The sequence below is a fragment of the Brachyistius frenatus genome, unplaced genomic scaffold (assembly GCF_029030835.1).
Source record: "Brachyistius frenatus isolate BFR_SWC_R1_liver_20210118 unplaced genomic scaffold, ASM2903083v1 Contig_11, whole genome shotgun sequence".
In the NCBI taxonomy this organism is placed as follows: Eukaryota; Metazoa; Chordata; class Actinopteri; family Embiotocidae; genus Brachyistius; species Brachyistius frenatus.
Genome location: NW_027210610.1, coordinates 2,315,708 through 2,340,103, shown reverse-complemented (window position 1 = coordinate 2,340,103; position 24,396 = coordinate 2,315,708). Strand labels below are relative to the sequence as shown.

The 24,396-nt window shown below is 41.0% G+C and overlaps 4 protein-coding genes across 5 annotated transcripts; 3 read left to right on the top strand and 1 right to left on the bottom strand.

The window, feature by feature from the left end:
• The first annotated feature begins 322 nt into the window (after positions 1 to 322).
• On the top strand, positions 323 to 8,816 carry LOC138616892 (uncharacterized protein C7orf50 homolog). The gene is made up of 6 exons (XM_069691476.1): positions 323 to 378; positions 733 to 910; positions 1,032 to 1,157; positions 6,309 to 6,520; positions 7,293 to 7,374; positions 7,607 to 8,816. Exons 2-6 carry the CDS (start codon positions 773 to 775, stop codon positions 7,784 to 7,786), a joined length of 738 nt encoding a protein of 245 aa, XP_069547577.1. The 5' UTR covers positions 323 to 378; positions 733 to 772; the 3' UTR covers positions 7,787 to 8,816.
• A 92-nt stretch (positions 8,817 to 8,908) lies between these two features.
• Positions 8,909 to 11,544, bottom strand: gnptg (N-acetylglucosamine-1-phosphate transferase subunit gamma). Its single transcript, XM_069691475.1, has 11 exons — positions 11,427 to 11,544; positions 11,263 to 11,317; positions 11,109 to 11,176; positions 10,895 to 10,949; positions 10,672 to 10,755; positions 10,450 to 10,543; positions 10,046 to 10,160; positions 9,875 to 9,957; positions 9,618 to 9,746; positions 9,422 to 9,503; positions 8,909 to 9,320 (listed from the first exon to the last, which is right to left on the bottom strand). Exons 1-11 carry the CDS (start codon positions 11,491 to 11,493, stop codon positions 9,241 to 9,243), a joined length of 912 nt encoding a protein of 303 aa, XP_069547576.1. The 5' UTR covers positions 11,494 to 11,544; the 3' UTR covers positions 8,909 to 9,240.
• Positions 11,545 to 11,611: 67 nt separating this feature from the next.
• Positions 11,612 to 15,577, top strand: tsr3 (TSR3 ribosome maturation factor). The gene is made up of 6 exons (XM_069691472.1): positions 11,612 to 12,023; positions 12,812 to 13,022; positions 13,413 to 13,606; positions 13,726 to 13,893; positions 14,587 to 14,641; positions 14,918 to 15,577. The coding sequence occupies exons 1-6, from the start codon at positions 11,903 to 11,905 to the stop codon at positions 15,054 to 15,056; spliced, it is 888 nt and encodes a 295-aa protein (XP_069547573.1). The 5' UTR covers positions 11,612 to 11,902; the 3' UTR covers positions 15,057 to 15,577.
• A 615-nt stretch (positions 15,578 to 16,192) lies between these two features.
• pdpk1b (3-phosphoinositide dependent protein kinase 1b) lies at positions 16,193 to 24,378 on the top strand. Of its 2 annotated transcripts, none has more exons than XM_069691471.1 (14): positions 16,193 to 16,308; positions 18,519 to 18,809; positions 19,024 to 19,066; positions 19,177 to 19,314; positions 19,431 to 19,575; positions 19,684 to 19,781; positions 19,911 to 19,986; positions 20,084 to 20,152; positions 20,365 to 20,461; positions 20,594 to 20,767; positions 20,917 to 21,134; positions 21,358 to 21,415; positions 21,734 to 21,886; positions 22,044 to 24,256. In XM_069691471.1, exons 1-14 carry the CDS (start codon positions 16,285 to 16,287, stop codon positions 22,155 to 22,157), a joined length of 1,698 nt encoding a protein of 565 aa, XP_069547572.1. In that variant the 5' UTR covers positions 16,193 to 16,284; the 3' UTR covers positions 22,158 to 24,256. The 2 variants fall into 2 exon arrangements, with proteins under 2 accessions (XP_069547572.1, XP_069547571.1); XM_069691470.1 differs by lacking the exon at positions 16,193 to 16,308 and adding an exon at positions 16,410 to 16,519 and having other exon boundaries at positions 22,044 to 24,378.
• Positions 24,379 to 24,396: the final 18 nt, after the last annotated feature.

Genomic DNA, 24,396 nt, shown 5'->3' with positions numbered 1-24,396 from the left:
TAAATGAAACTCAATACGATGCCATATTTGGTCGTAAAACTTTAATTTCTCTGCTTTTACACGGTGCCGTCATCCATGAATTACATATCTTTTTTTCACTATTGGGTGTTTTACGGCTAAGGATTTGTATTTATTTACAAACCACTCGCAATTCTGAAATATTATCATTTCCCACACTTTAATGATACGATAAATGTCAGAAATGTTTCACGTTTCTTGTTCATCGGGAGTCTTTGAGGCGCTTACAACCGTTAACCAATCAGAATACACGCACAGATATTTGGTCCAATCACGCTTCACGTGACTGGCACCACTTCCTGGTTGAGTGCCCATGCTTCGTTTGGCTTTAGTGTCCTGCACGTTTCCTTCGCGGTTAAGGTAAGCTCTTATGTAAAAAAAAACAGTGTGATAAAAGTAATATTTGGTCCTCGATTGTATATTTATTTGTAGTTGTATATAATTTTAACGTGGCTGCGTTAAGTCATGTTTTTGAGTATATTCCTGTAGAGTATTTATTCATCTTTATTGGGGATATCCGATCGTTGGAAATGGTTGGATAAAGTTGGAAGAAGATATATTTCCATGCAATTGTCCAGCTGAGTTAATATTTAGTTCTACTGAAAGTCATCAGTTTATCTCTGAAAAGGAAGAAATTGTCTCTAACGTCTTTAAGGCTTGTTGTCCTAACCCCTTACCAAACTTAACCAGCACGTGTGTTTGTTATTTTTGCAGCAACGTACTTGTGTTTTTGCTTGTCGGAGTGAGTTAACTCATGGCCAAAGACAAATCTTTGAAATCGGAATCAAAACCTCCGAAAAGGAAAAAGTTGAGTTCAAATGAAAGTGAAGTTCCTGCTGAAGAAATAATGGACACTAAAGTTCAAAAGAAGAAGAAAAAGATGGAAGTTGAGGTGAGTAGCACAGTAAAAATATTCCTCATAACTCGTAACCCATTCTATTTTTATTTACACAACACTACCTGTTATTACTTACAGAACTTTTTATTATTATTATTATTATTATTTCATCCAGGAGGCTCCAGCACAGATTCCTCTTGGAACAAACAAAGCAGATGATAAAAAACCGAAAAAGGACAAGAAGCACAAGAAGAAGAAGAAGCAGAAGATGACAGAACAAACACCGACCAAGAAAACAGAGGTAAGAATATTAACTGCCAAAAAAGGTTTCATGATTTTATTCTGCTGGTTTTTGTGAGCAGTCAGTGTGTTGGTTAAACTGTCATGCTGCATACAGAAAATTCCTTACTCGTGCTAGCAATAACTTCATTGTCTATATCAAATTCTATATTTATATAAAACAAGGTGTCAAGGTCATGCGGACATAGTTCAGGATTTATTTACATTTTAGTTAATAATTTAGTTATTCTCTCTGAAATTTTGCCCTTCAGTCTGACAAGTGTTTCATTTTCATGACATTTATTTAAATGACAGAAATTGGTCAGATTTTGCTGTCAGAAATCTGAATCCTACATTTTTACTGCAGTTAAGGATGTTGCAGCTCTACTTTGGAAAGATGGAGATATCTCCTGTGTATATACTTGTATGAGTGACACACCCGGTCACATAACATGTCACTTGAATATGATAAGTCACTAAAATACATATGATAGTTCACTGTAATTTAGTTAAGCTTTCGTTGTTGCCATTTAAGATGCGTGTCAGATTTGCGGCTTTTTCAAAAATGATTTCATTTTAAACATCTAGAAAGACTCATCCTTATTTGGAGATCTGTAACTCTAGAGCTCTTTCAGCTTAATATGAGCATACAAAAAAATAACTGAGAGGGCCCAGGTGGTTTGGGGGTTTAGGGCTCCAAACTTGAACCCCAAAATCCATTTTATTCTTTATTTGGATCCCCAATAAATCAGCAGCTCCTCTCCTAGGGGCCCACACAACAAAACATAACACATGTATAGCAATAAAAACTGTCAAGTCAAGTTTAAAACTAAAAATCTAAATACATCAGATTGAAGTTCAGGTCAATTAACGTTAAGGGTGTAATTAAAGTAGTTAATATCGTGTTTGTGGGTTGTTTTTTTTGTCCTTGCTGGGGGCTTCCATGATCATGGTTGGTCATTTGTTCTACATTGTGACGGCCCTCTACTGTACATATACAGAGCTGCACACTGCATCTGTTCTGGGTTTTGGTTTAACTTGATGACCTTGATCAGCCTGCCTGGTAGTTTAACTGTGATATCTGTCACATCGTTTATTTGTGAGCACGGACAGTTTGGTTGTTGACTGTAAAAGATATTTCTGGCCGTGCGAGCCTCACAGCTTCATCCTCTGAGCTATTTGGGGCTTAAAAAGAGCCTTTTTTTCCCCTTCTGTTATTTGAGTTCAGCTGGAGATCTTTGTTCCGTTTTTAGTCCCAGTTTCTCACTCTGTCCTGCTGTCTCTTGATATTGCTCTACAATCATTTATTGTCTTTTAAAAAGCTTTAAAAATTCTAAAGTTGGTCTCCTATTACTGTCAACAACTGCTGGGCCAATTTATTTTACGTCTGACAGATAGACTGACTTTGATTTAGAAACTATAAGACTAACTTACTTTGATATACAAAATTAAGAAAGAATTAAGCCCAAACTTACTTTCCTGTGTTTCCATGGACCGCATGCAGTCTTGATTATTCTTCCTGTTCTCTGGTGGTGACAATGAAAGCTGTTGTAACAGGAAATCCAGAGAAGTGCAGCGCCATCCACCACTTACAAACACAAACACACAATGCAAGCGGAATATAGACATGAACGGGATCTTTTTGACTCAATGTGAAAACAATAGCTTTCACTACATCTCCACTGCTGTTTATTAGCAACTAGCATCACCTATCTATTTTTAAGTGGGTGTATTTTTTTTGTTTATATAATTATGTCGGGTTGTGTAATGTTAAAATATTTAAATGTGGGGACTTTTAGCAAAGACAAAAAAACTGCTTATTTACACAAAACAAGAAGGGCAGACATTTCATGTGGCAGCGCCGTTGCTCTTTGTTTTTGTTTCCAGTCTCTTGTTGGAACTTGTAGATTATGTACTGTGGTAATGCTGTAATGTGCATCACTTTTTGCATGTAGTATTGTTGAAATAAGGAATAACATCTATCAGATCCCTTACTTCAACTATTGCTACTGTGATTTTTGATGTGTGTGTATGAGGTTCTGACATTTAACATGATACCCGACTCTCTGTTCATTTTTCCAACTGGTCCCTGATTTCGTGCCTTTCTGTTGGATGTGTTGTCCACGCAGGTCTGATATTCCTAGAACTGGAGCCCACCAATTTGTCAAAAGGAGTTGGAAAATATCTGGTTCTTTAACATCTTTTAAAATGTGGTTATTGACACTGTTGGCCTAAAGTAAGAATCTGACTTTTTATTTTCCTCCACTAAGTGTTTCCTTTGTGGCATTCTGGGAGTTACGCAGGTTTTTCCAGGCAGTTTGTCTAAATGGGCTTCTGTGCAAATTGGGTTTATGCAAACAGTCTGTTTCCCAGAAAAGAGGTTTGACAGGTCTAAAAGATGCAAAAGCTCACATACTACCAACCAAAAGTACTTATTTAAAATTTTCCTATTAAAGCTGTTGATCAACAACAACAATATAAGCAATTGGTCACTTACAATGGAGACTGTGGTAACAAGATACACATTTATTTTTGTAAAGTTTTCAGACAAAAGGAGCCTGGAAAATGCATGTTTTATAGATGGTCAGTAACAGAGAAAGCATTTGCAGCATAGTTTAAGAATACATCTTTAACCTGCTGTATCCAAAGTGCTCTTTCCCTTTTAAATCGGAGAGTTTTTGTCCTCTATGACTCGATGTCCTGCAGAGTGTCTGTGATCTCAATGTGCGGAGCTATGATGTTTCTGTGTGGCTGCGTGTTCCCAGGCCTTCGACAGCAGTCCCTCAGCTGCCTGATCACCCCGTGGAGACTCTCCCGACACGGCCTGTGCATGAGCAGCACGAGCAGCAGGCTGAAGATGCTCCCCGAGAACAGCACCAATTCGGCAACACTCAGAAACGCCTGCTCAGGGTGGCTCAGCTTCCTGTCCCGCTTGAGCTGAGCCCCTCTCACTAGCGCCACACTGTAGAAGAGCAGGCAGAAGAACGTAACCACGGTGACTGCCAGGAACACCGGACCCTCCTCGGAGCCAGAGAGGAAACGTCCTTTAGATTTCCACTGCCGAACGCAGCCACTAATCAGAAGACCCAGTTGGAGGATGTAGGGAATCAGAAAAATCATACACAGCCGAGCAGCTGCGTATGAAACGCCAGCATGGGCTGGATCCATAAAACAGTTGCCTTCTTCCTGCAGACCTACGCTGGGTCCACGAATGCTGGCCAGCAGCAGAGATGTCAGCGCAGAAGTCAGGATCACCAGCGCCGCACAGACCGCAGGCTTCCTGAGCACGGCGTGGGACGGCGGGTCGAGGGTCAGGACATACGCCATGAGCACTAAGACCATCAGGCCGCACAGAGAGGCCGTGTTGATGGTGAAGGAGAGAGCAGCGCATCCCAATGCTGTGGTCCTCAGGTAGTGCGGTCTGTAGGCCACAGCATGGAGAGAGAGGAGCAGGATCAGCAGCTGGAGGCCACAGAACACCCAGAGGAGGCAGTCCAGCCACGCCATCCGTCTGTGGGCCCTGTAGGTCTGGATGAAGCCGTAGAGCAGGAAGCAGCCAGCGAGGAAGCCCAGGCCGGCGAAGAAACTGTAGACATGGTTTGCCTGGGCGATGATGTCATTGGCTGCAATTAGGGCTGACACAGAGGAAGAGGAGCTTTCTAAAGTGGAGGTGTCCACAATGGTGGAGCTGTCCACAATGGTGGAGCTGATGACGGTATAAGCATCGGAAAATGGAAGTGTGGTGTTCCTCTGAGTGGGGGACAAATCCGTGCTTTGGTTAGACTGGAAGGGAAAAGACAAAAACACCCAAAGATGAAATCTAACCATCTTCAGCATCAACCTCCTCTTTGTTTTTTAAGACCTTCCTCCCATTGGGGGATGAACACAAATCTAGTCAGCCAAGTTCAAACAATTTCTAAATCAGCTGTTCCTTCATTACACAAAACTAACAAAGTGAAAACCAACCAGTCAGTGTTTCTGTTGCTCATACTGTGACTCTCTAACTGGATTTTCAACAGGAACTCTTACAACATGCAGTTCCTTCCTGAAGTAACTAAAATTTGAGTGAAAATTTTCGGTGAAAAGTGCTGACGAGATGCAACGAAACATGTTTATTTTCTTCAGTATTTTCTGTGACCACGTTCTCGTTGGTGAGTCTTTGTCTGCTCCCCTCTGCCTGCTCTGTAAGAACATGTGTTTCCACTTACCATTTTGGCCTCCGTCACCCACTCGTCTGTTTTATATCCACCAGCCCGGCACCGCCGATCCACTCAGAGCTCTGAAAAAGATGCTTACTGCATGGACACCACTGCTCACTGTGAGGGTGTTTTATGTTTCTGCGGGTAATCTGCTGGCAGTACACTTCCAAGATGACTTCGTGGCCATGTGATCAAAATCTTTTCCTCCCCTCCCTCTTTTATTTTTTTTCTTTGCCGCCGTAAATGAGGACCGTTAAATCAGAGAGCATACTGCGTCCCTTGTTTAACTTCCCCTCAGAGGAGGTTGTGTGCGAGCATTTAAGTTGTGCTGTGGTTACAGTCTGCGTCGGGGAAGTGGTTCTCATTTTGTTCAGCAGCTCTCCTCAGGGCAAAGCATCAATAATTGTGCAACTAAATGGGAAAATAGAGGCTCAATTTCACCCAATAACAAGTGATAAGTTGTTCATCTATTATTTAGGTTATCTCTGTGGTTGCATTTCTGACATGAAACGGAATTCCGAGTTTCAATTCAAAACATTTTTCGAGAATTGTTTTTCTTTGTGGCTGACAAAAACCTCCCTTCGACAGGTGGTTATTTTTAAACTGTGCAAGCGTGCTTTGCTGAAGGCTGTCGAGCACCAAAATACACTTCACACTTAGAATAAATGCACGTGAAAGGGACCTCATGAGGCTGTCGATACAGGAAACGTCCATCCGAGCTGCAGTGTAACAGGAAGTGATCCACACCTAAAAAGTGCATTTTACTTTCAGCTGTCTTTATGCAGCAACACAAACATGTTTCACAATTATAATACAGTTTGTAGAAATCACAAGTCAAAGGCATAAGAGCAACAATAACATGCACATAGAGGGAAATGTTCTGGTTTTTTTAATCATTCAGTCACATTCAGTGTTGTTTAATGACGTCTAAAAAGTACAGTTCCATAAAGCTGTGTTTTGCTTTGGTGCCACAGAGTCCAGGTCCAGCCGATCATCCTGAGGGGACACATGAGATAGAGGGAGAGGAGGACCTGAGCCCCGAGGAGAAGCGGGTCCTGGAGAGGAAGATGAAGAAGATACTGAAAAAGGAGGAGAAGAAGAGGCTTAAAGCTGAGGGAAAGACTGCACAGAAAACTGAAGCACCTGCACCCAGTGCACCGCAGCAGGCCCTAGATTACCTCGTGTGGTAAGAGCCACTGTTGTTTGGGTGAATCAATACAATGACCTCCTGATTATCAAGTCACAGGTCCAAAGCAGCTGTATCCATGGAATGAGGAATAGATGGCTCAAAAAAACTCACTAAATGCTTTATTTACATTTACTGTTTCTGAGACTGAGCTGGATTGCCGACCGGTCTTGCAAAACCCGACCTCCCTCCGCCGTGCTGTGCCAGCTCTGGAGAACGGTCTGGCTGCACCCATAAATCATTCTGCTATAAGCGGGGAAAATGCTTTTGGCTTGTTTGTATTTCTTTGAACGAATTTCACTTGTTTGGGAGGATGCAGCTTGCTATTTTCAGTGTGGAGGTCTTTGTTTCTCGTTGCAACGGCGATTATGAAAACTGTAACACAGATAGCAAACATGGAGGAGAATGTAGAAGAAGAAGTCGACCAATGGCAGGTTTATATCAAACATGCTACATCTGGTGAGCCAGTCTAGTCAGGGACTAAAAGTCAGGGTACCCCACACTCTACTGCTTTGATCTTGCCTTTTATTTTATAAGCTGTCTCTTTTGAGTTACACAGTATTATGAAAGTTCAATACTAAATCACTTGGGGTACTCCTTTATGGCTTTTAATTTTGTCCTACCCCTTGTGATGTGTATGGTGGGTGGGGTGAACAATACATAGCAACTCAGAGATGCAACTTAGAAATGCTGAATTGTGAATGCATGATATTGTTTACAGTATCTGCTCTTTGCTAGAGAACTGCAGCCCACACTGGTTTTGTGTTTGCAGCTGGGCTGAAAACCGTTCAGAGTGGAAGTTCCAGAAGACGAGGCAGACCTGGCTGCTCCAGCAAATGTTCGACTCTGAAAAGGTGACTTTACACCGCATTACTGTTTGATGGTGGGGGGTTTCTCAGCTGCAGTGCTGGAGGTGCTGACCTCAGGTATGTCTTCCTGTTTGGTACGTGAGAGTGATATTTGCAAGAGAACGACTTGACTTTTAAAGTTTGTATTTCCTTCTAACTGCTAGTACCTTACTGACTTTAATTTGTAAACTAATGGATGCACAACAAGATACCAAAAAAAAAAACTACTTCTTCTCAGATTCCAGATGACAAGTTCCCTGTGATGCTTCAGTACCTGGAGGGGCTTCGTGGAAGTGCTAGGGACACGACAGTGCAGAAGGCCCTATTGCTGGTGGAAGAGTCGGGACAAGCGCCAGAGGACGTAGTCGTCCAGCAGAGGGCGCACAGAGCCAGAGAACTCATCCAGCTGTTTTCCTGACCCACAGATAATACAGGAAGACACAAGTAAACTAGAAAAAGACCTAACTCTGTTTGTTGATCAGAGGACTGAGTGGTAGCCCTGATCTTAAGCTTGGACCAAAACTTGTTTTACAAGGTATTTTGGAATGGTCCTTTTTTTTGTTGTTGTTGAAATCACCTGTATTGCTCCTATACATTAATCAAATTGTTTTAACCTTCTTCTCTTGACATTACTTTTGTATGTTGTTGCCTAGTAGTTATTAGTCAGCGAAACTATTTGATAAAATATAAAATCTTACAAGTTCATTTGTGTTCATTTTTAACCACTTTTTTCCAGCTCAAATAATTAAGAATTTATAAATTAATGTTCAATTTCACCTGTGTGGACCGATCATTTAGGACAGATGTAAATCCTTCAAGCTGACAGACCTCTGGAGTTAAAACTTTCTGGAATGTCTGTAGTCAAGACATGTTTGTGCATGTCCAGGCCCACAGTCGGTGAAGTCACTGATGTGAGCAACTTTTCTTTACCTACTCTCGTTATAATAACGATATGCATGGTTTATTTTGACAAAAGCATAATCCAAACCAGTAGTTATTGTTCCATTCATGTGTATTTTAAATTTGTGCTTTTCTTATTATTTTTGCAGTTCATTTTAGGAACAATCTTAACTTAAACCAAGTGTGTGCTTTAGTTACAATCTAACTGGAACTTTTACCTAACTGTTCATATAGCCCTGTTGTATTGTGCCAATAGTTTCAGGGTCACCTCCACTCTGCGCTACAAACAGGCAGATTTAGAAGAGCAGCTGCTCCATTTTAATTCAGGTTACAAACACACAGGAAGGAAACTGGGTCTATATGTAGGCAGAGGACTGTGACTTAACTTCCTGGATAAACACACCCAAATACAAAGACATTTAAATACTTTTCTGTTACTGTATCAAGCCATAGATCATAGATTTTGCCTTTTACACAAGAAAAATTAAACCGTTTAATTAGTACACTTTGCAGATACACCCTTGTAGATGTTGCACCTCCTCCCAGACACGAGTCATCCAGTGTACGAAACTTTAAAAAGTAGGAGTTTTTGGGACTCTAAACTTGCTGCAGATTCAAAAGTTGACACATGACCTTAAACTTTTTTTTCTCCCAAAATCATATTTATTTGTCAAGATGTTGCATGCATAAAGAATAGGAACATGTAACAACATGATGCTTTCTGTTAAAAGCCCTGGAGAGAGCCAGCTCAGGGCAAAAAAAAAAATCCTTAACAAAATAAAAATAAAAAATATTCTGAAAGATTCTTGACCAGTTTGTGATCCAGAATTGATCTCACTTATTCAATTTAAGCTATATTGCCCATCAGCCTCAATGACTGAAACATTGTCCAGTCAGGATCTGTGTAACAAGCGTTAAATCTTCAAATCCACTCGGGTGCTTTTTAACAGAAAATGTGACTCCAGGTGATTTTCATCGCAGATCAAAAAGGCCGGTGTCTCCTCTCAGGTGTTGATCCTTAACTGTCACACTGGCTGTACCTTTTGCTTCATCTGTCACATGCAAAAAATGATATCATACACACAAGAAAACATGGTACTATGAACTTTTTAGGACTTAAATGATTGAAGACTGCCTGGTTGAGTTCACTTACTTGTCTTTGAATCAAAAGGAATATTGTGTTGAGTGAGGAGAGAGCGCAGTCTCTCAATCTCTTCTTGCTGTTTCTGGTAGTCCTGTAAGAAAACGTAAAAAGCACATAAACAAGTTGCCGCCACATGGAGCACAAGTGATCCTGCAATTTTGGGTCTTGTGTTTAAATGGATAACTTTGTTGTCTATTTTACATACCTCGGTACATTTCTGTAAAGAGCTGTGACGTTCTGACTCTGCTGCAACCTCTGGCTGCTTAACTTTCACCCTTTGGCCTTTCAGGAGTCCGGCATCCTCAAAAACGCCCCTCACGAGATTGTTGTATCCCTGCAGCAAACACAGTGGAAAATAATCACTTTGGGTAATTAAGAGAAGTGTGCATGTACATTTTCTCATCTCGTAGATGCCATAAAAGATCAAGCAAATCGTGCTATCTCTCTCGCACTGCTTCTCACCTGCTCGGTAATGAGACTTTCATAGCGAGCCTGTTCTGCTTCATCCCATTCCTTTTGCAGCTCTTCACTCAGGGTCGGGTACACTTCCAAAAAAAAAAGAGTGCAAACGATAAGTAATCACTCACATCCCGGACGTACACAGCAGACTGAAAGATGCTTTCTTTTTCTTACCTAAAAGAGAATGTGGATGGCAAACGAGCGGGGTCTCAAAGGTTAGCGAGTACACACATGTGCTGGGCTCTGAGACCTGAGCGAGCTTGCTGCTTGTGCTGCAGACCAGAATCACCTACAGAGACACGACAAGAAACAAGTTACACAACACACGACAAAGTTTTTATTCAAACTGCTGATTTAATCATAAATTTTGATTTGACAGATGTCTGCACTCATAGAGCTGTCGTTGTCAGGGGGTTATAACCTCACTGTGATGTATTTCAATGTTTTATTCACCTCCTAAAGTGTTAATTGATCTTATATTGAAGATGCAACAGACAGAAAAAAAAAAAAAAAAAAGCCAATAGGAGCTGCTATATTCTGCTAAATGACCACCAGAATGGGTTTAAACTCTTGAAAACCTTTGTTTCTCTGTTTCTGGCTCCACATGCATCACCGTCTCTCATCCACATGCCTGTGAAAGTGTTGTTTGCTATTTCCCACTCCTGCCAGATCCTGTTAGGGACACACAAAGGTCGGCTCTTACAACAAATCCAAACTTCACTGCTCACAAATCTACATCCGCAATAAAAGGGTTGCGACTAAATGTTTACGTTAACATAAAGCATCATGCAGCTTCTTACCCCAGTATCCCACTGTAGGCATTCCACCTAAAGGACTGCTCATGTTGAGTGATGTTGTGAAAAGGGCAGAATTCATATTTATACCTGCAGAAAAAACACAAATATGCTGCTGTGTTTTTCCAGATACTCAGATATAACATGCATCAAGAGTTATGGGAAACATGGAACAACAAAAGTCAAACAAACAGTGCTCATGATGCTGTATGTGATGTGAAATGCTTACGTTGACTCTGTAAGACTGAAGCACTTTCCAGCAAGCCGATGAAGATGAGCTGGGCCTTGAGGAGGACGATAGTGTTGATATTATGACTTGAATTCAGTGATTAACCTCAATAACTTTCAGTGGACATCTACTGTTTAGTCTCTTAAGCTTTCTAACACTTAAACACATGATTAAATAGACTTTAAATCATGTCAGATGATTTTTTTTTTTTTACCAGATACTGGTGATGGGATCACTTTAGGCTGCAGTCTGCTTGCCTGAGCCAAAAAAGCACTGTTCAACCTAAACACACAGAAAATCAGTCAGGAGGAGCCCAATGTAGACAAGGTGCAAAAATGCTGTGACAGACATGTTTCTGCTTAACGTACCCAAATGTGTTTGGCTCCTCTACTATCTTCATTTTACCGGCAAATCCCGGGTTAACTGTGTTAAATACAAGTCGACATCTCAATAACAAACAGCAGCACAGCACAATGAGGCGCATCTGGTTAGATTTAGTGTTACCGCCTCAGCTGAATGTAGAAATACTTACTGAGGAGAGACACGCAGGCCATCCACACCCTTATTAAATAAGATATCCTATTATACAAACAGCACATGGTTGAATTTTAAGTTACTACTAAACAGGTTGAATGCTCCTCTGGCCACATTTCCTGTGTTTGCTGGTCTTCGTCAGGTGACACGTCACATGATCAAAATAAGGTGCGCGCATGCGCCCTTTACATCAGGGACTACGACGTGCTTTCCACGATACAAAAAGGCAAAGCAAACGCAAGTGAATGATAAAAGAGCAGTGCAGCCCGAATTGAGGCTAAAACTGGTTTGTGATAATGTCATCGAACTTATAAATGTTGTCCGCTTAGATAAAATACAACACGTTTACTTTTGGGGGTTACTTTTTTTTTAGACGAATTGGTGTCAGTGGGAGAGCTAGCCTGCTAGCTGAGGTCAGGGTAAAGCACATGAACAGATGCTGATTATAATCCGATAGAAGCTCATTGAAGCAACATGGGACGAAAGAAACAGGGCAAGTTAGTGCGCCCTGACCACAAAGGCAAAGACAAACGGCATAAAATGAAAGGGAAATCTTTAGAGGCCTTCACAGAAGAAATGCACACTGCTTTTGAAGGTAAATGAGTACGCATGATCCAAAAATATATGTTGTGTTTGTCTCATATTTTACATGTTGGCTTTCATAACTACATTTTACCTACATTGTAAGTTCAAGAGTTCATAGGAAATAATTATATACATTTTTTTTTTTGCCAGCATGTCGATGTTTTCCTATTCTTTTGACTGATTGCAAATACCGATATGTTCTCATATTGTCTTTTATTCTTAACAGATATATCTTAATAACCAGGATGGCAGCTCTTTAAAATGGTCGTTTAAATGTGTAGTGTGGAAGGAATGCAATGCAGCTCCTCGCATTAACCCGACGTGGAGCAATCATTCAAAATAGCAGCTCTGCTATCTGTATCAGTCACTTTAAAAAAAAACAACTCCATACTGCAGACATATTATTGCACCCCTTTCAAACTTAAGAGAAACAAGAGCACCCTTACAATTAGTCAAACACTGAGCATCTAAGCATAAGTCAAGCATCAATTTATCTGCCTGTAATTGACAAAAAAAATTCATTTTAAGTTGTTGCCTATATTTCCTTTTAAAGACTTTATCAGTCGATACTGAAGACATTCAGGTATTATCGTGCCGTGTGCATATTTTAACAGTTTAACTTTAAGTGGAGGTACTGAATTTACATTACTTTATTTAAGTAATGTCATCGAAGAAAAGTTGCCAAAAGAAAAGAAAAACGAGAACCTTGAAAATGTTAAGTACATCGCAGATGAGAAATGGTTTTTATACTCTCATCATAAAGTGCACTTTCTGTCCTCCATCACACGTGTTTTTCAGCAAGTCATCACGTAGAGGAGGGAGCGGAGGCCCCACAGGTTAAACTGCCTTGTCCACTCGCCATGTGGGAGTTGGGTCACTGTGATCCTAAACGTTGCACCGGCAGAAAGTTGGTGCGGAAGGGCTTTGTACGCAACCTGCGCCTCAATCAGAGATTTAATGGACTCATACTGAGTCCGATGGGCACGAAGTATGTGACGCCAGCAGACAGGTTGGTTGACTTTTTTTCCTCCATACTGCACCCACTGAAATCACACAAGATGATGATTCACAACACAAGCCACAAGCTGCCACATATGAGTTTATACAGACTTTGTTGTTTTAGATTAAAAGTTTAATCATTTCATCAATAAATGTCTAATTTTACATTATTTATGTCGGACTTTAAAGTTGCCTTAAAAAAAAAAAAGCTAAGGAATGCAGATGCATTTCAAAATTACATTTTTAGCAGTTTTGAAACTTGCGGTACAATCAGCAAATTTTAAGTTAATTGTTGACTATCTTTTATTTTGTTATAAACCAATTATACTAAAACTTGTACTTATTATAATCCAATGTATATGAACTAGTCAAAGGTTTTTTTGTTGACCGTTATGCACAGAAAGATCGTGGCTCAACATGGGCTGGCAGTGATCGATTGTTCCTGGGCCAAACTGGAGGAGACTCCCTTCAATAAGATGGTCGGGACTCATCCCAGGTTACTGCCGTTCCTCGTAGCTGCAAACCCCGTCAACTACGGAAAGCCTTGCAAATTATCGTGTGTTGAGGCTTTTGCTGCCACGTTCTGCATTGTTGGTAAGGAGTTAGCTTTAATTATTCAGGAATAATGTGCTGTTTTGTCTCACTGACATCTTTTTGTATCTTGTTTTAAGTTATGGCAGTGAAAGTGTAACAGACTCTTTCTGATATTTCAGGTTTTGAGGAACTGGCAGTGCTCTTGTTGGAGAAATTTAAGTGGGGGACTGTGTTCCTGGAGCTTAATAAAGTTCTTCTTGAACGCTACGCTGCATGTCAGTCAGAGGAGGAGCTGCTCTCTGTGGAGAAGGAGTTTCTCACGTCGAAACCAGAGGAGGAGGAGTTTGGTAAAAATGGGGGCGAAATAAACTGGGGTTCCATCCTTATGCATTTGTGCAGCAGAGGTGGCTAAGGGGATGTCTGGGTTTTGGGCCCAGATTTGTCCCTATTGTTGTCTCAGTTTGGCTTCATGTAAAATTTCATATTCGTTCAGCTTTATCCTGGAAATGCTCCCTTCAAAATGGCAGGATGAGGGATAACCGAAAAACTGACACTGAAGTGAAATGTTTCTGTTTATTCCTTCTTGGCTCGAGGAGTAGTTTTCTATAATGACTCACCACAACTCAATTATTACCAGGGAAACACTGGTCTCATTTGTTTTTGCCATGTTAAAATCATAAAACATCATTCTTAAGAATTAGTTATGAGTAATGTGCATGAAAACATCACCACTCAGTGACCACACTGAGTGGTGATTCTTAATTCTATGAACACTGATGTGAATGATCCTCGTATTGTTTCCTAGGTTGATAATCAGGCTGAATTGTAATTTTCTTTCACTTCCTTAATTGGATTTTGACTCATTTGATTCTATTTGAATGTCTGAACAAATGTGAAATGTGGCCTGAGTCAAAGGTTTGCATCCAGGCTGATTGTTTGGAAATGTCAGCAAAATGTTGTTTGTTGCTGAGCTACAACTTGTATTGTTGAAAAAAAAAAAAATCCTGTTAATGGGAGCTACTCTTCTGTCTTGTTCACAGATCCATTTGATGTTGACTCTGGAGTCGAATGCATGAATCTCAACAGACGTCAGTGGTAAGCATTTATCATCGCTCACAAAGGCATTGAATATGTAACTGCTGTTATAGTGATGTTATCTCCCAGAGTCTTGTGGTGATGCATATGTTGATAAATGAATTGGCAGTACTGATACAGTTACTAATTTTATAACAGTTTTCAACATGATTTCATTTGTTTTCCTCGTAGTATGTTTATATGGATAACCAAACAGTGGATTCTTTAAAAACAAGCATTCATAATTTGTTTTCAATGAATTTACTGAGGTCATTAAATTGTTATTTTTGTATTTAGTGTCCCTGAAGAAGATGATTCAAGTGAGGCCTCGGACGCCTCAGAGGATGACAAACATGAAGCAGAAGATGAAAAAACTGAAAGCAACGATGAGTCAACAACAGCCTCTCATCAACATGATGATGAAGAGGAAGACTGAATCAAAGACATCACAATAAATTATATTTCAACCATGGATTATTTGTAATACAAGGACTGGCAAAACTGTTTTAACAAATGTCCTTCCTACAATTATACCGTGGGTTCTTCTGTTTTTTTTTTTTATCCAAACAATACATATTTTAAAATCCAACAATAAATTGTTATTTTATGTGAACACAGACTAAACAAAGTCATATCTGCAACCTTCAAAGATGCATATTGCAATATACAAGGTTATCATGATTTCAGGTGCATATTTTAATGGACAATGACATCTGTACATGCAGATTTGTGGGCTTTGCTTCTAAATAGCGGTGGACTGTAAGCTAATTACATTTACTCAAGTTAGTTACTTGATACTTTAAAGATGACTGTTTTTCATACCCTTTCTGTCCAGTGAAAACCACATCTCCTAATTTGGTGATTTTGAATGATATTTTTTGTGATACTGAAGAATGAGATGTCCCTTTATGTGTTTCAAAATTATTTTTAAATCTAAATATACCGTCTTAAAACCCACTTGGATTGACCGGAAAAGACGTTGTTTTTCTGAGCTTGTTGAGTTTTTATTGATACATGGTTCTTCCAGAACAAAAACACAATATTACTGTAGATTAAAGTACAAAAAGAAATTAAAATTAGCATGATCTTAAATACCTACAGCACTAAAATGTGCATTAATGCAGGAGTAATAGTAATCCAAAAGTATCATTTAAACAGTAAAACACATTTATTGTACAATGTATTTACTTTTGATACTGAAATAAAAAAAAAATTCCAGATAACACTTACACTTAAATAGGTTATTAAAATGCAGGTCTTGGCACTTTTACACAAGTACCGCGACTGAATACTTCTTTCACCACTGCTTTCTACGCAAAAGTTGGAATAAAAGACCTGTAGACGGGCCTCGCTTTGCGATCCCTAATAGTCGGAAGTCTCTCTAACAAACACAGTTTGCAGGCCACGTCTACTGCGGTATTTGAATATCAACAACTGCAGCCGTCTCGACGGTGGAGCCGTATCAGCGAGATGAAGTTCAGTAGGTTGTTAATGTGGCGAGGGGGCGGACACAGCGGGACTCTCCTCTGCTGTCCTGCGGTAACATTGTTGTGGAACGACGTCACAGCTCGAAAATGAAGGCGCAGAGGCAGCCATTACTGGAGCTTCTCTAATTATTCCAGTCCAAATAAAATACTCGCGGAAAAAAAAAAAAAAAAACTCCCATGGCAAGAGCTACAAGTCAGCTGGTAAGCGTTGCAACTTTTTTTTTTTTTTTTTTTTTTCTCCCCCTTCTCTCTTTTTGTGTGTGTGTGTGTGTGTGTTGTGTGTGTGTGTGTGTTGTGTGATAAAAACCGCGAAGCCCCGGTGCTCGAAATGGCGCGGCGGCCGTGTGTCGGTGAGGAGTTCACGGCCTTCAGCGGGAAGAAGCGCCGCTGGTCGCGGAAACATCGGTTAGCGGTACGACTCTTCGCTTTAGCCGACGTTAGCGCGCTAATGTCGGCTAACACAACACCCCGGGTCGTCCGCCGCTGCGTTAATCGCGGGGTTTGTTTTTGTTTTTTTTCCACCGCCGCCGCCGCCGCCACCACCACCCTCCTCCTCCTCCTTCCTCCTAACCCTCGACACCTGACGCGAGTCACGGTTGGAGGTTGTTCGGATGCTCCGGTGCCGGTAGAAACGCTTCGACGTTGGTTCCAGAGGACGCGGGGACATTTTGTTTTTAACGCCGGTCGGTAGCTGTTAGCTGTTAGCTAACGCTAGCTAAACGGGTTCGCGCTTTTCGAACGATGCTCCTGCTGGCTAGCAGGCTAACATTAGCATCGTTGCGTCCCACCTTTTCGCTAAAGGAGAGTTTTTTTGTTGTTGTTGTTGTTGTTGGTTTTTTATTAAAGGATAACGTTGCCGCTGCTCGATTGTCAACTTCCCTAATATGTCTCCAACCCTAACCCGCTCGGACACGTTTCTCTTGGTCGGTTTGTTCGCGGTGTAAAAAAAAAAGCGGGTTTGAAGTTACTCGTGTTACCTGCTGGGGGAGCTAGCGCTAGCTCCGCTAGCTCCGTTAGCTCCGCTAGCCGCCTGACTGTCTCGTTAGCGTCGAGTTTGTGTTAAACTGTCGGTGATGGCCGGCGATGTTTGACGAGGCGGAGAGGAGCTAACGCTGGCTAGGTAGCCAGCCAGCCCCACCACCACCACCCCCCCCTCCCCCCAAAAAAAAAGAAGAAAGTTCACCCGGGCCTGTTGTTACTCCCGAGGACTCCGGGTTTGGGTTAGCTGAAACGTCTCCCCTCCTCCCTCCTTCCTCCCAACCATCAACCATTAAATGGTCGACTCATAGTAATGGGGGTCAGCGGATAGTTTATACGGCCGGTCGGCAACCGGGCAGCCAAAGTCCGGACCAGGCTCAATGGCCACACCTTGGTTTTTGAATGAAGAAGAAGCTGAGGCTGAACTATCGTTAACTGAGCCTCGAGCCGAGCTACACGCTTGATTGTTGTAGTTTCAGTAAGTTTATAAATAACCGTGTCGGCACCAAACGGGATTGTTGTTGAAGTCCAACCTGTCGCTGTGTGCTGTCTGTTTTTTTTGTTTTTTTTAAAGTCTTCCACAATCAGTGGGAAGTTTCTCCTGTTTGTGTGCGAGTTGGATGTCGTGTCAATTTGTTGACGTACAATACAAACGGTGGGAGAGATGAGTTCAGGGCTGTTGTGGTCGTGAGCACCGCTGTCACATGAAAGAAGTGACTTTTGTTTTTTTAATATATAAGTTGAAGGTGTAAGGGTGGGACCACCAGGCGTAGAGGCGACTTCTCCGTGTCTGTCAATACCAGACTTTGCTCTTCAAAGTGGTCCCACTTGAAATTGTATATATTTTTTTAAGTTATAAAGTCTTGCAGTGTTAGCAGCAATGCATTTTTAATTCTGCATCCATGGAAAGTGGGGCTTGCCTGTGTCATTCAAGTCGTTTCTCTTCCAGCTTCACATAAATGTTTTTTTTTTTTTAAATACGGGTTCGATGATTACTTGTTTTGTAGTATATCGCATTGTTTTTAAAATACATGAACGTGTACTTTGGGTGGGTGATGTATACGTTTTAGGTGTTTGTTGTTCACATGTGATTCTGAGAAAATGTGATTTATGATTGGTTTGACCGATGGTGAAAATACTTTTTTTTTAAATCCTGGTTCACATGACAGTTCAAAGTGCTGAATAGCAATACATCCTATTTTCCTTGCACCTATATTCTCTAGGAAAATTTATGTTGGAAATGGTTTGCATGGTTTTGGTTATTCTAATGATTATATAGTTAGTCACTATGGTGGGCCAACTTGCCAGCATATCGGTTAGTTAACTCAATTTAAACAACACAGTGACATGGCTTTTATTTGAGAACAAGGGGGAAAAAAAACAGTTACACCACCTAGCCGACTGATATATTTTCAATGCTCCCTTCCTTTCAGTATGATGTTGTGCCCATTCAGCCCAGTGTTGTCATCTGTTCCTGCTCGCATCCATCAATGGTAAGAAACCACCCGGACTCCTGCTCGCCACTTGCTATCCCAGGCGCAAGCAGCAGCCACTGCCCCACCATGGAGGGTTCAGCCTCAGAGGGCCTTGCTGTAGGAGCGTCTGCCAGCAGCCAGGGCTCAGACCTCCACCCACAGCCAGCCGTCCAGGCCCCTCAACCACGCAAGAAGAAGCCAGAGGACTTCAAATTTGGCAAGATACTGGGAGAGGGCTCCTTCTCGACGGTATGCAACTTGCATTCCACTTAGCTTTTGAATTATCCCTGGGTAGTTGTTGTTACATGCTAGCATTCTTTTGATCAATGTACCTGGGTGAGTCATCCTCAGTTCATTTAAGGTGAATTGACAAATGGGCCCACAGAATTATTAGATTATCTCCCTAAATCTGACAAGCTGGTAACATGTAATGGTATGTTTTTCTTTGATCTTTTACCCTCAGGTTGTCCTGGCAAGAGAGCAGTCAACGGGGAAAGAATTTGCAAGTAAGTAATAATACGACAGCTTTTGGGGATTTATGTTTAATAATTGAACTGGGAAAAGTTTCTGGGTATTTTTACTATTAAGTCCTAAAATGTTCTGTTCTCTCTTCCAGTTAAGATTTTAGAGAAGCACCATATTATGAAGGAGAAAAAAACCCAGTACGTGAAAAGAGAAAGGGATTTGATGTCAAATCTAGATCACCCATTCTTCGTCAAGCTCTACTTCACATTTCAAGATGATGAGAAGTTGTGTATCCTTTTACCAAATTCAGTTTGTGAAGGCATGTTGTTGTTTTTTTTTTTGCTTAATGTTTTGCTGTATGTGTTTTGTTTTGTTTTAAAGTGTTCCTTAACTTCTGTTTCTTAGATTTTGGTCTCAGCTATGCTAAGAATGGCGAACTCCTGAAATACATTCGCAAAATTGGTTCATTCGATGAGACCTGTACTAGATTCTACTCCGCTGAAATAGTTTGTGCTCTAGAATACTTACACAATAAGGGGATAATACACAGGTATGTTGTTGCCCTACTGTCCCGTCTTTTCTGTTGTTGCTTCACAGAATTTGCAATTGATGTTAACTGTTCATTTTTCCAATAAGTTACATGTCCCTTTCATTTCAGAGATCTGAAACCAGAAAATATTCTTCTGAGTGAAGAGATGCACATCCAGATAACTGATTTTGGGACAGCAAAACAGTTATCATCAGACAGTAAACAAGGTATAACCACAGTTGTGATTTTATTTGTGCTTGTCAGGATAAAGTATAACAAGCATATTAGTGTCACAACTTTAGCCTTTTACTGATTTAAAACCAGGATGAACTTGTCTTTTTTGTATTGTTTTGCAGCAAGAGCAAACTCGTTTGTTGGAACAGCGCAGTATGTTTCTCCAGAGCTGCTAACAGAGAAATCGGCCTGCAAGAGGTAGTGATGTTTGTTTTTTTGGTAATTCAGATATTGGTGGGCGTCACTTCTGTAAGTTTGTAACTGTTTTTTTGTTTGTTGTTTTCTTGTCTTTTAGCTCTGACCTGTGGGCCTTGGGATGTATTATCTATCAGCTGGTGGCTGGTTTACCACCATTCAGAGCTGGGTAAGTACTAATAGGATGTTGTTGAAACAGCTCTGTTTATTTTTCTTAATTTAGGCTTTTTTTTTTATAATGGCCAGTCAAGTTGTATTGTAACTTTTTTTTCCATTTTACAGTTTATTTCAAGTGCAGCAAATGCCAATCTAGCAAACAATATTTCACTTGTGACATATTTTCCTAACTGTTTTTTCCCTCCCGTGTTTCATATGCTGTAGAAATGAGTACCTAATATTCCAGAAGATAATAAAGCTGGAGTATGAGTTCCCAGAGAAATTCTTCCCCAAAGCCAAGGACCTTGTTGAACAGCTTTTGGTAGGTCATCAAATACCACGCCATACAGTCTGTAGGACACAATTCAACATTCCTGACACCCTGTGGGGTTATATTAGTATTTACAGTGCAGAGCTTTTCTGCTGAATGAAAACACGTATGTTTTTCCTTCAGTCATTGGACCCTTCCAAGCGGATTGGGTGTGACGAGATGGGAGGGTACGACCCGCTGAATCAGCACCCCTTCTTCGATACCATCACCTGGAGTGGTCTACATCTACAGACGCCCCCCAAACTCACACCCTACCTGCCAGCCATGTCGGAAGATGACGAGGACTGCTATGGAAATGTAAGATATTTTATTCTGGTCTGGGTCTCTCCTTTTTTGCCGATGGTATTCATGGTAAGACTTGGGTGTGTGTTGCCTTGTTGAAACCTATAAATACCTTTAAACATCACTGTGTTTTCTTCCATCGTCTGTCTCATTATGAACCTCAGTACGATGACCTCCTGAGCCAGTTCAGCAACATGCAGGTGGCCCAGTCCAGCTCATCACACTCCCTGTCGCCACACGAATCCACGCTCCCACAGAGGTCCAGCAGTAACATAGAGCAGTACATCCACGACCTGGACAACAACTCCTTTGAGCTGTACCTGCAGTTCACTGAAGAGGAGAAGCGGTTATTGCTGGAAAAACAGACCACTGGAAACCCCTGGTAAACCTCCTCCAGTGTTTCACCCTTATCAACTTGTTTGTCTGTGTTTGTACTGAAGTGCTGTTGATTTATATCTGAACCATTTTGCTCATGTCTAGAAATGTGGAACAAAGTCAATTTATTTTGCAGATAAGTGTTTGTGTGGCTGCCAAAACATATTATCGAAAGGGGGAAAAAAATGTTTGAGTGAAAGGGAGTAATCTGCTCTTGCTTATTTACACAGGCACCAGTTTGTGGAGAATAACCTGATACTGAAAATGGGCCCAGTGGATAAAAGAAAGGTGGGTGTTATTTCTGGGCCATATATTAAAACCTTATTTTTTTGCATTGTTTCTATTAAAATTGTATATTAGCAGTTTAAATATTTCCAAGTTAAACCTTTTGTATTGGTGCAAACCTTTCTGGCAGCTATACTGTACGATATTTTACAGTACAAGTTGGCTCCGCACCAGCAAAGTCACTTCCCCCTGACATTGCTCTGACTGCCTGCTTATAGGAAGTAAAGGGGAATTCCCTGTTGTGGTGTGGAAAGTCTCTCTGGCCTCATAGCCCCCTCTGTTGGTGAACTAATGCCTCGAGATGTGTGCATTCCATTGCAGGGGCTGTTTGCTAGACGGAGACAGCTGCTTCTCACTGAAGGACCACACCTGTACTACGTGGATCCTGTCAACAGGGTCCTGAAAGGGGAGATTCCTTGGTCCTTCGAGTTACGCCCCGAGGCCAAGAACTTCAAAACCTTCTTTGTTCACACGGTACATAATGATTTATTTCTGATGTCTGTCCAGCAAATATTCCTGCAGCAGCTTGTTGATACTTGTTCACTGTTTGGAATCTCTTCACATATGTGGTTTACTCTTTTTAATATAATTTGTTTCCTCCCCCTCCACCCCCACTCTGTGATGTTTTCAGCCTAACCGGACATACTATTTGATGGACCCCAGCGGAAATGCAGACAGATGGTGCAAGAAGATCCAGGAAGTGTGGAGAAAGATCTATCAAAGGCACCAAAACCCTGGCCTATAGGAGCACAGTTCATCCTGTGCCCACTCCTCTTTAGCTCTGAGGCCAATCACTGAGCAGAGTAACACCCTCTTTAGTGCCCTTCATCACCGCAATGTAAACAAACTCTTAGAGACGCTGGCATCTAGACCTTGTTTGTTTTCCTGAGTAGAACCAATGGGGAAAATACAACTTTGGATTCAGGGTTGCTTTGCTTGTTCTTTGTGCTCTCTGTGAGGCTTCTATTGCATTTTTTCCATGTATGGATGATAAGACCTCCACCATGCACATCTGCTTTTTGTACATTCTGCAGGGGGGGTGGGAGGGGGGGAAGGCAAGCTTGTCTTGTAGAGTGACACAAGCTTGGGTACCGCTAGGACTATCTCAAATGCAAGGACTGGTTTCCTGCTTCAATGATAACACAAAATCTAGCTTTTGTGAACCAGAGCCTGTCATGATATCTTAATTAAACCATATCCTAATCCTACATCGTACGTGCAAGCAGTAGTCAAGCCCCACTTCTAGTGCATATACTCTATAGTTGTAACAGATACTGTAAACTGATTCAGACTCACACGTTTACCAAACTCAAATCCTATATATATATATTTTTGTCAGAGCCCAAATATTCCCACGGTATTTGAGTTGGTTATTTTTAGTCTCTTGGTACTTGCTTATTGGAGTCCATTTCAGGTCTCTTGTGTGACAAAGCAGAGTGCTAGTCTGCAGTGAGACCTGGGTCTGAACCAGTCTCTGTGTAAGTGTGAGCCTTCCATAGCTGTTACTGAGGATGTTTTGCTAACAGGCAGCGGGTAAACATGCCACTAGCTTGTACTTCCTAATCATAACTTGCTTATCTTTCCTGCATGGCCAGTTTTGTAGCTCAGCCTTGTCTGCTTCTCTCTCCTGGGGCACTGGAGATATAGTTGATTCAAGTTTAAAGGTGGGTATTTTTGACTGCATTGGCAACCATAGCGAATATTATAGGATGACTTGGTTGTTCTGTACCATTCACTGGCTATTTCTTTGTGGTGTGAATTTCTTTGATTTCTTTTTCGGTGGACTAGTCGGCTCATCTTCAGTACGTCCTATTGAAAAACAAAATCTTATGTGCTGACCACCCCATGCTGAACAGAAACCCCTCATCATCAGAGATACATACACATACTATCATACTCGGAAGCAATCACAGTAAAGCTGTTGTCCCTGGACAAGATGGCAGAACTGCCTCATCGGGCTCATTGGCCCAACTTTTTGTTTTGTTTCGTTTTCATTCTGATGTTTGGCCCAATAGAAATTAAAGCGATTGATTTATTTTGTGCTCTTGTTTTAGCAATATGTATTATCATAATGCTTTTAATTTTTGACATAGTACCTTAAGGTCCTTTTCCAAAGGTCCTCTTCCTTCAGCTGAGTCTGTGTGTGCAGTGTGTGACTGGAGTACAGGTGAATAGGACCCTCTGGCCCTGGGGCCCAGGGCTCGATGTGGTTGGATGTCACTTAAAGGATATCTATCTGATCCAAATAACCGATGAAATTGCTGTATCTGTCTATAAAGTTGAGGAAACACTAGAGAAGTGTTATTCTCTAGTTAGAAAAATTGTTTGAATCAAGTCGATGGCAGTCGGTTACATTGTGTATGGAATACTCTACCAGGCTTGTAACTGACTAGAACTGTGATGTACAGATGATGTATTATTAAAATCTGAAGCAAGTAATGCAATGATATTAGGATACAGTTTTTGTATTTTTATTCTTGTATAAGGTTATTTGATGGCTATTGTTTAGCCTATAGTTCATTCTGTGTTATTTAAATTCTAATATATGAATCATATTTGGATTGAAGTCATGTTCAGGGGCCATGTTGTGTATGTATTGAGATGTAAAGCCTTTGAATGTGAATAATTATTGTAAACTATAATATTTTACAGCTTTTTTCTTACTATATCATACATTTTCTATTTGCTCAGTGATTTAATCATATTCTGATAATTTAATGAATCTGTTCATTCTCTCTCTGATTATTTGTGCGCTAGGTCAGTAGATGTTGAATGATGAATTTTCCACTTAATGCTTGGTAGTCCAGTAATTAAAGCATGTAGGGATTTAGGCATACAAATAAAGCCACGTGTCCTGTCTTCTGTTAACAACCTCAGTCATGACACAGTCAAAAACAGGAAGCACTCGGTGGCAGAAGCATCTCACATTTTGCAGCATGTAAATAAAGTACCGGCCCATTACCAGTGTTTTTGTGTCGTGAAAA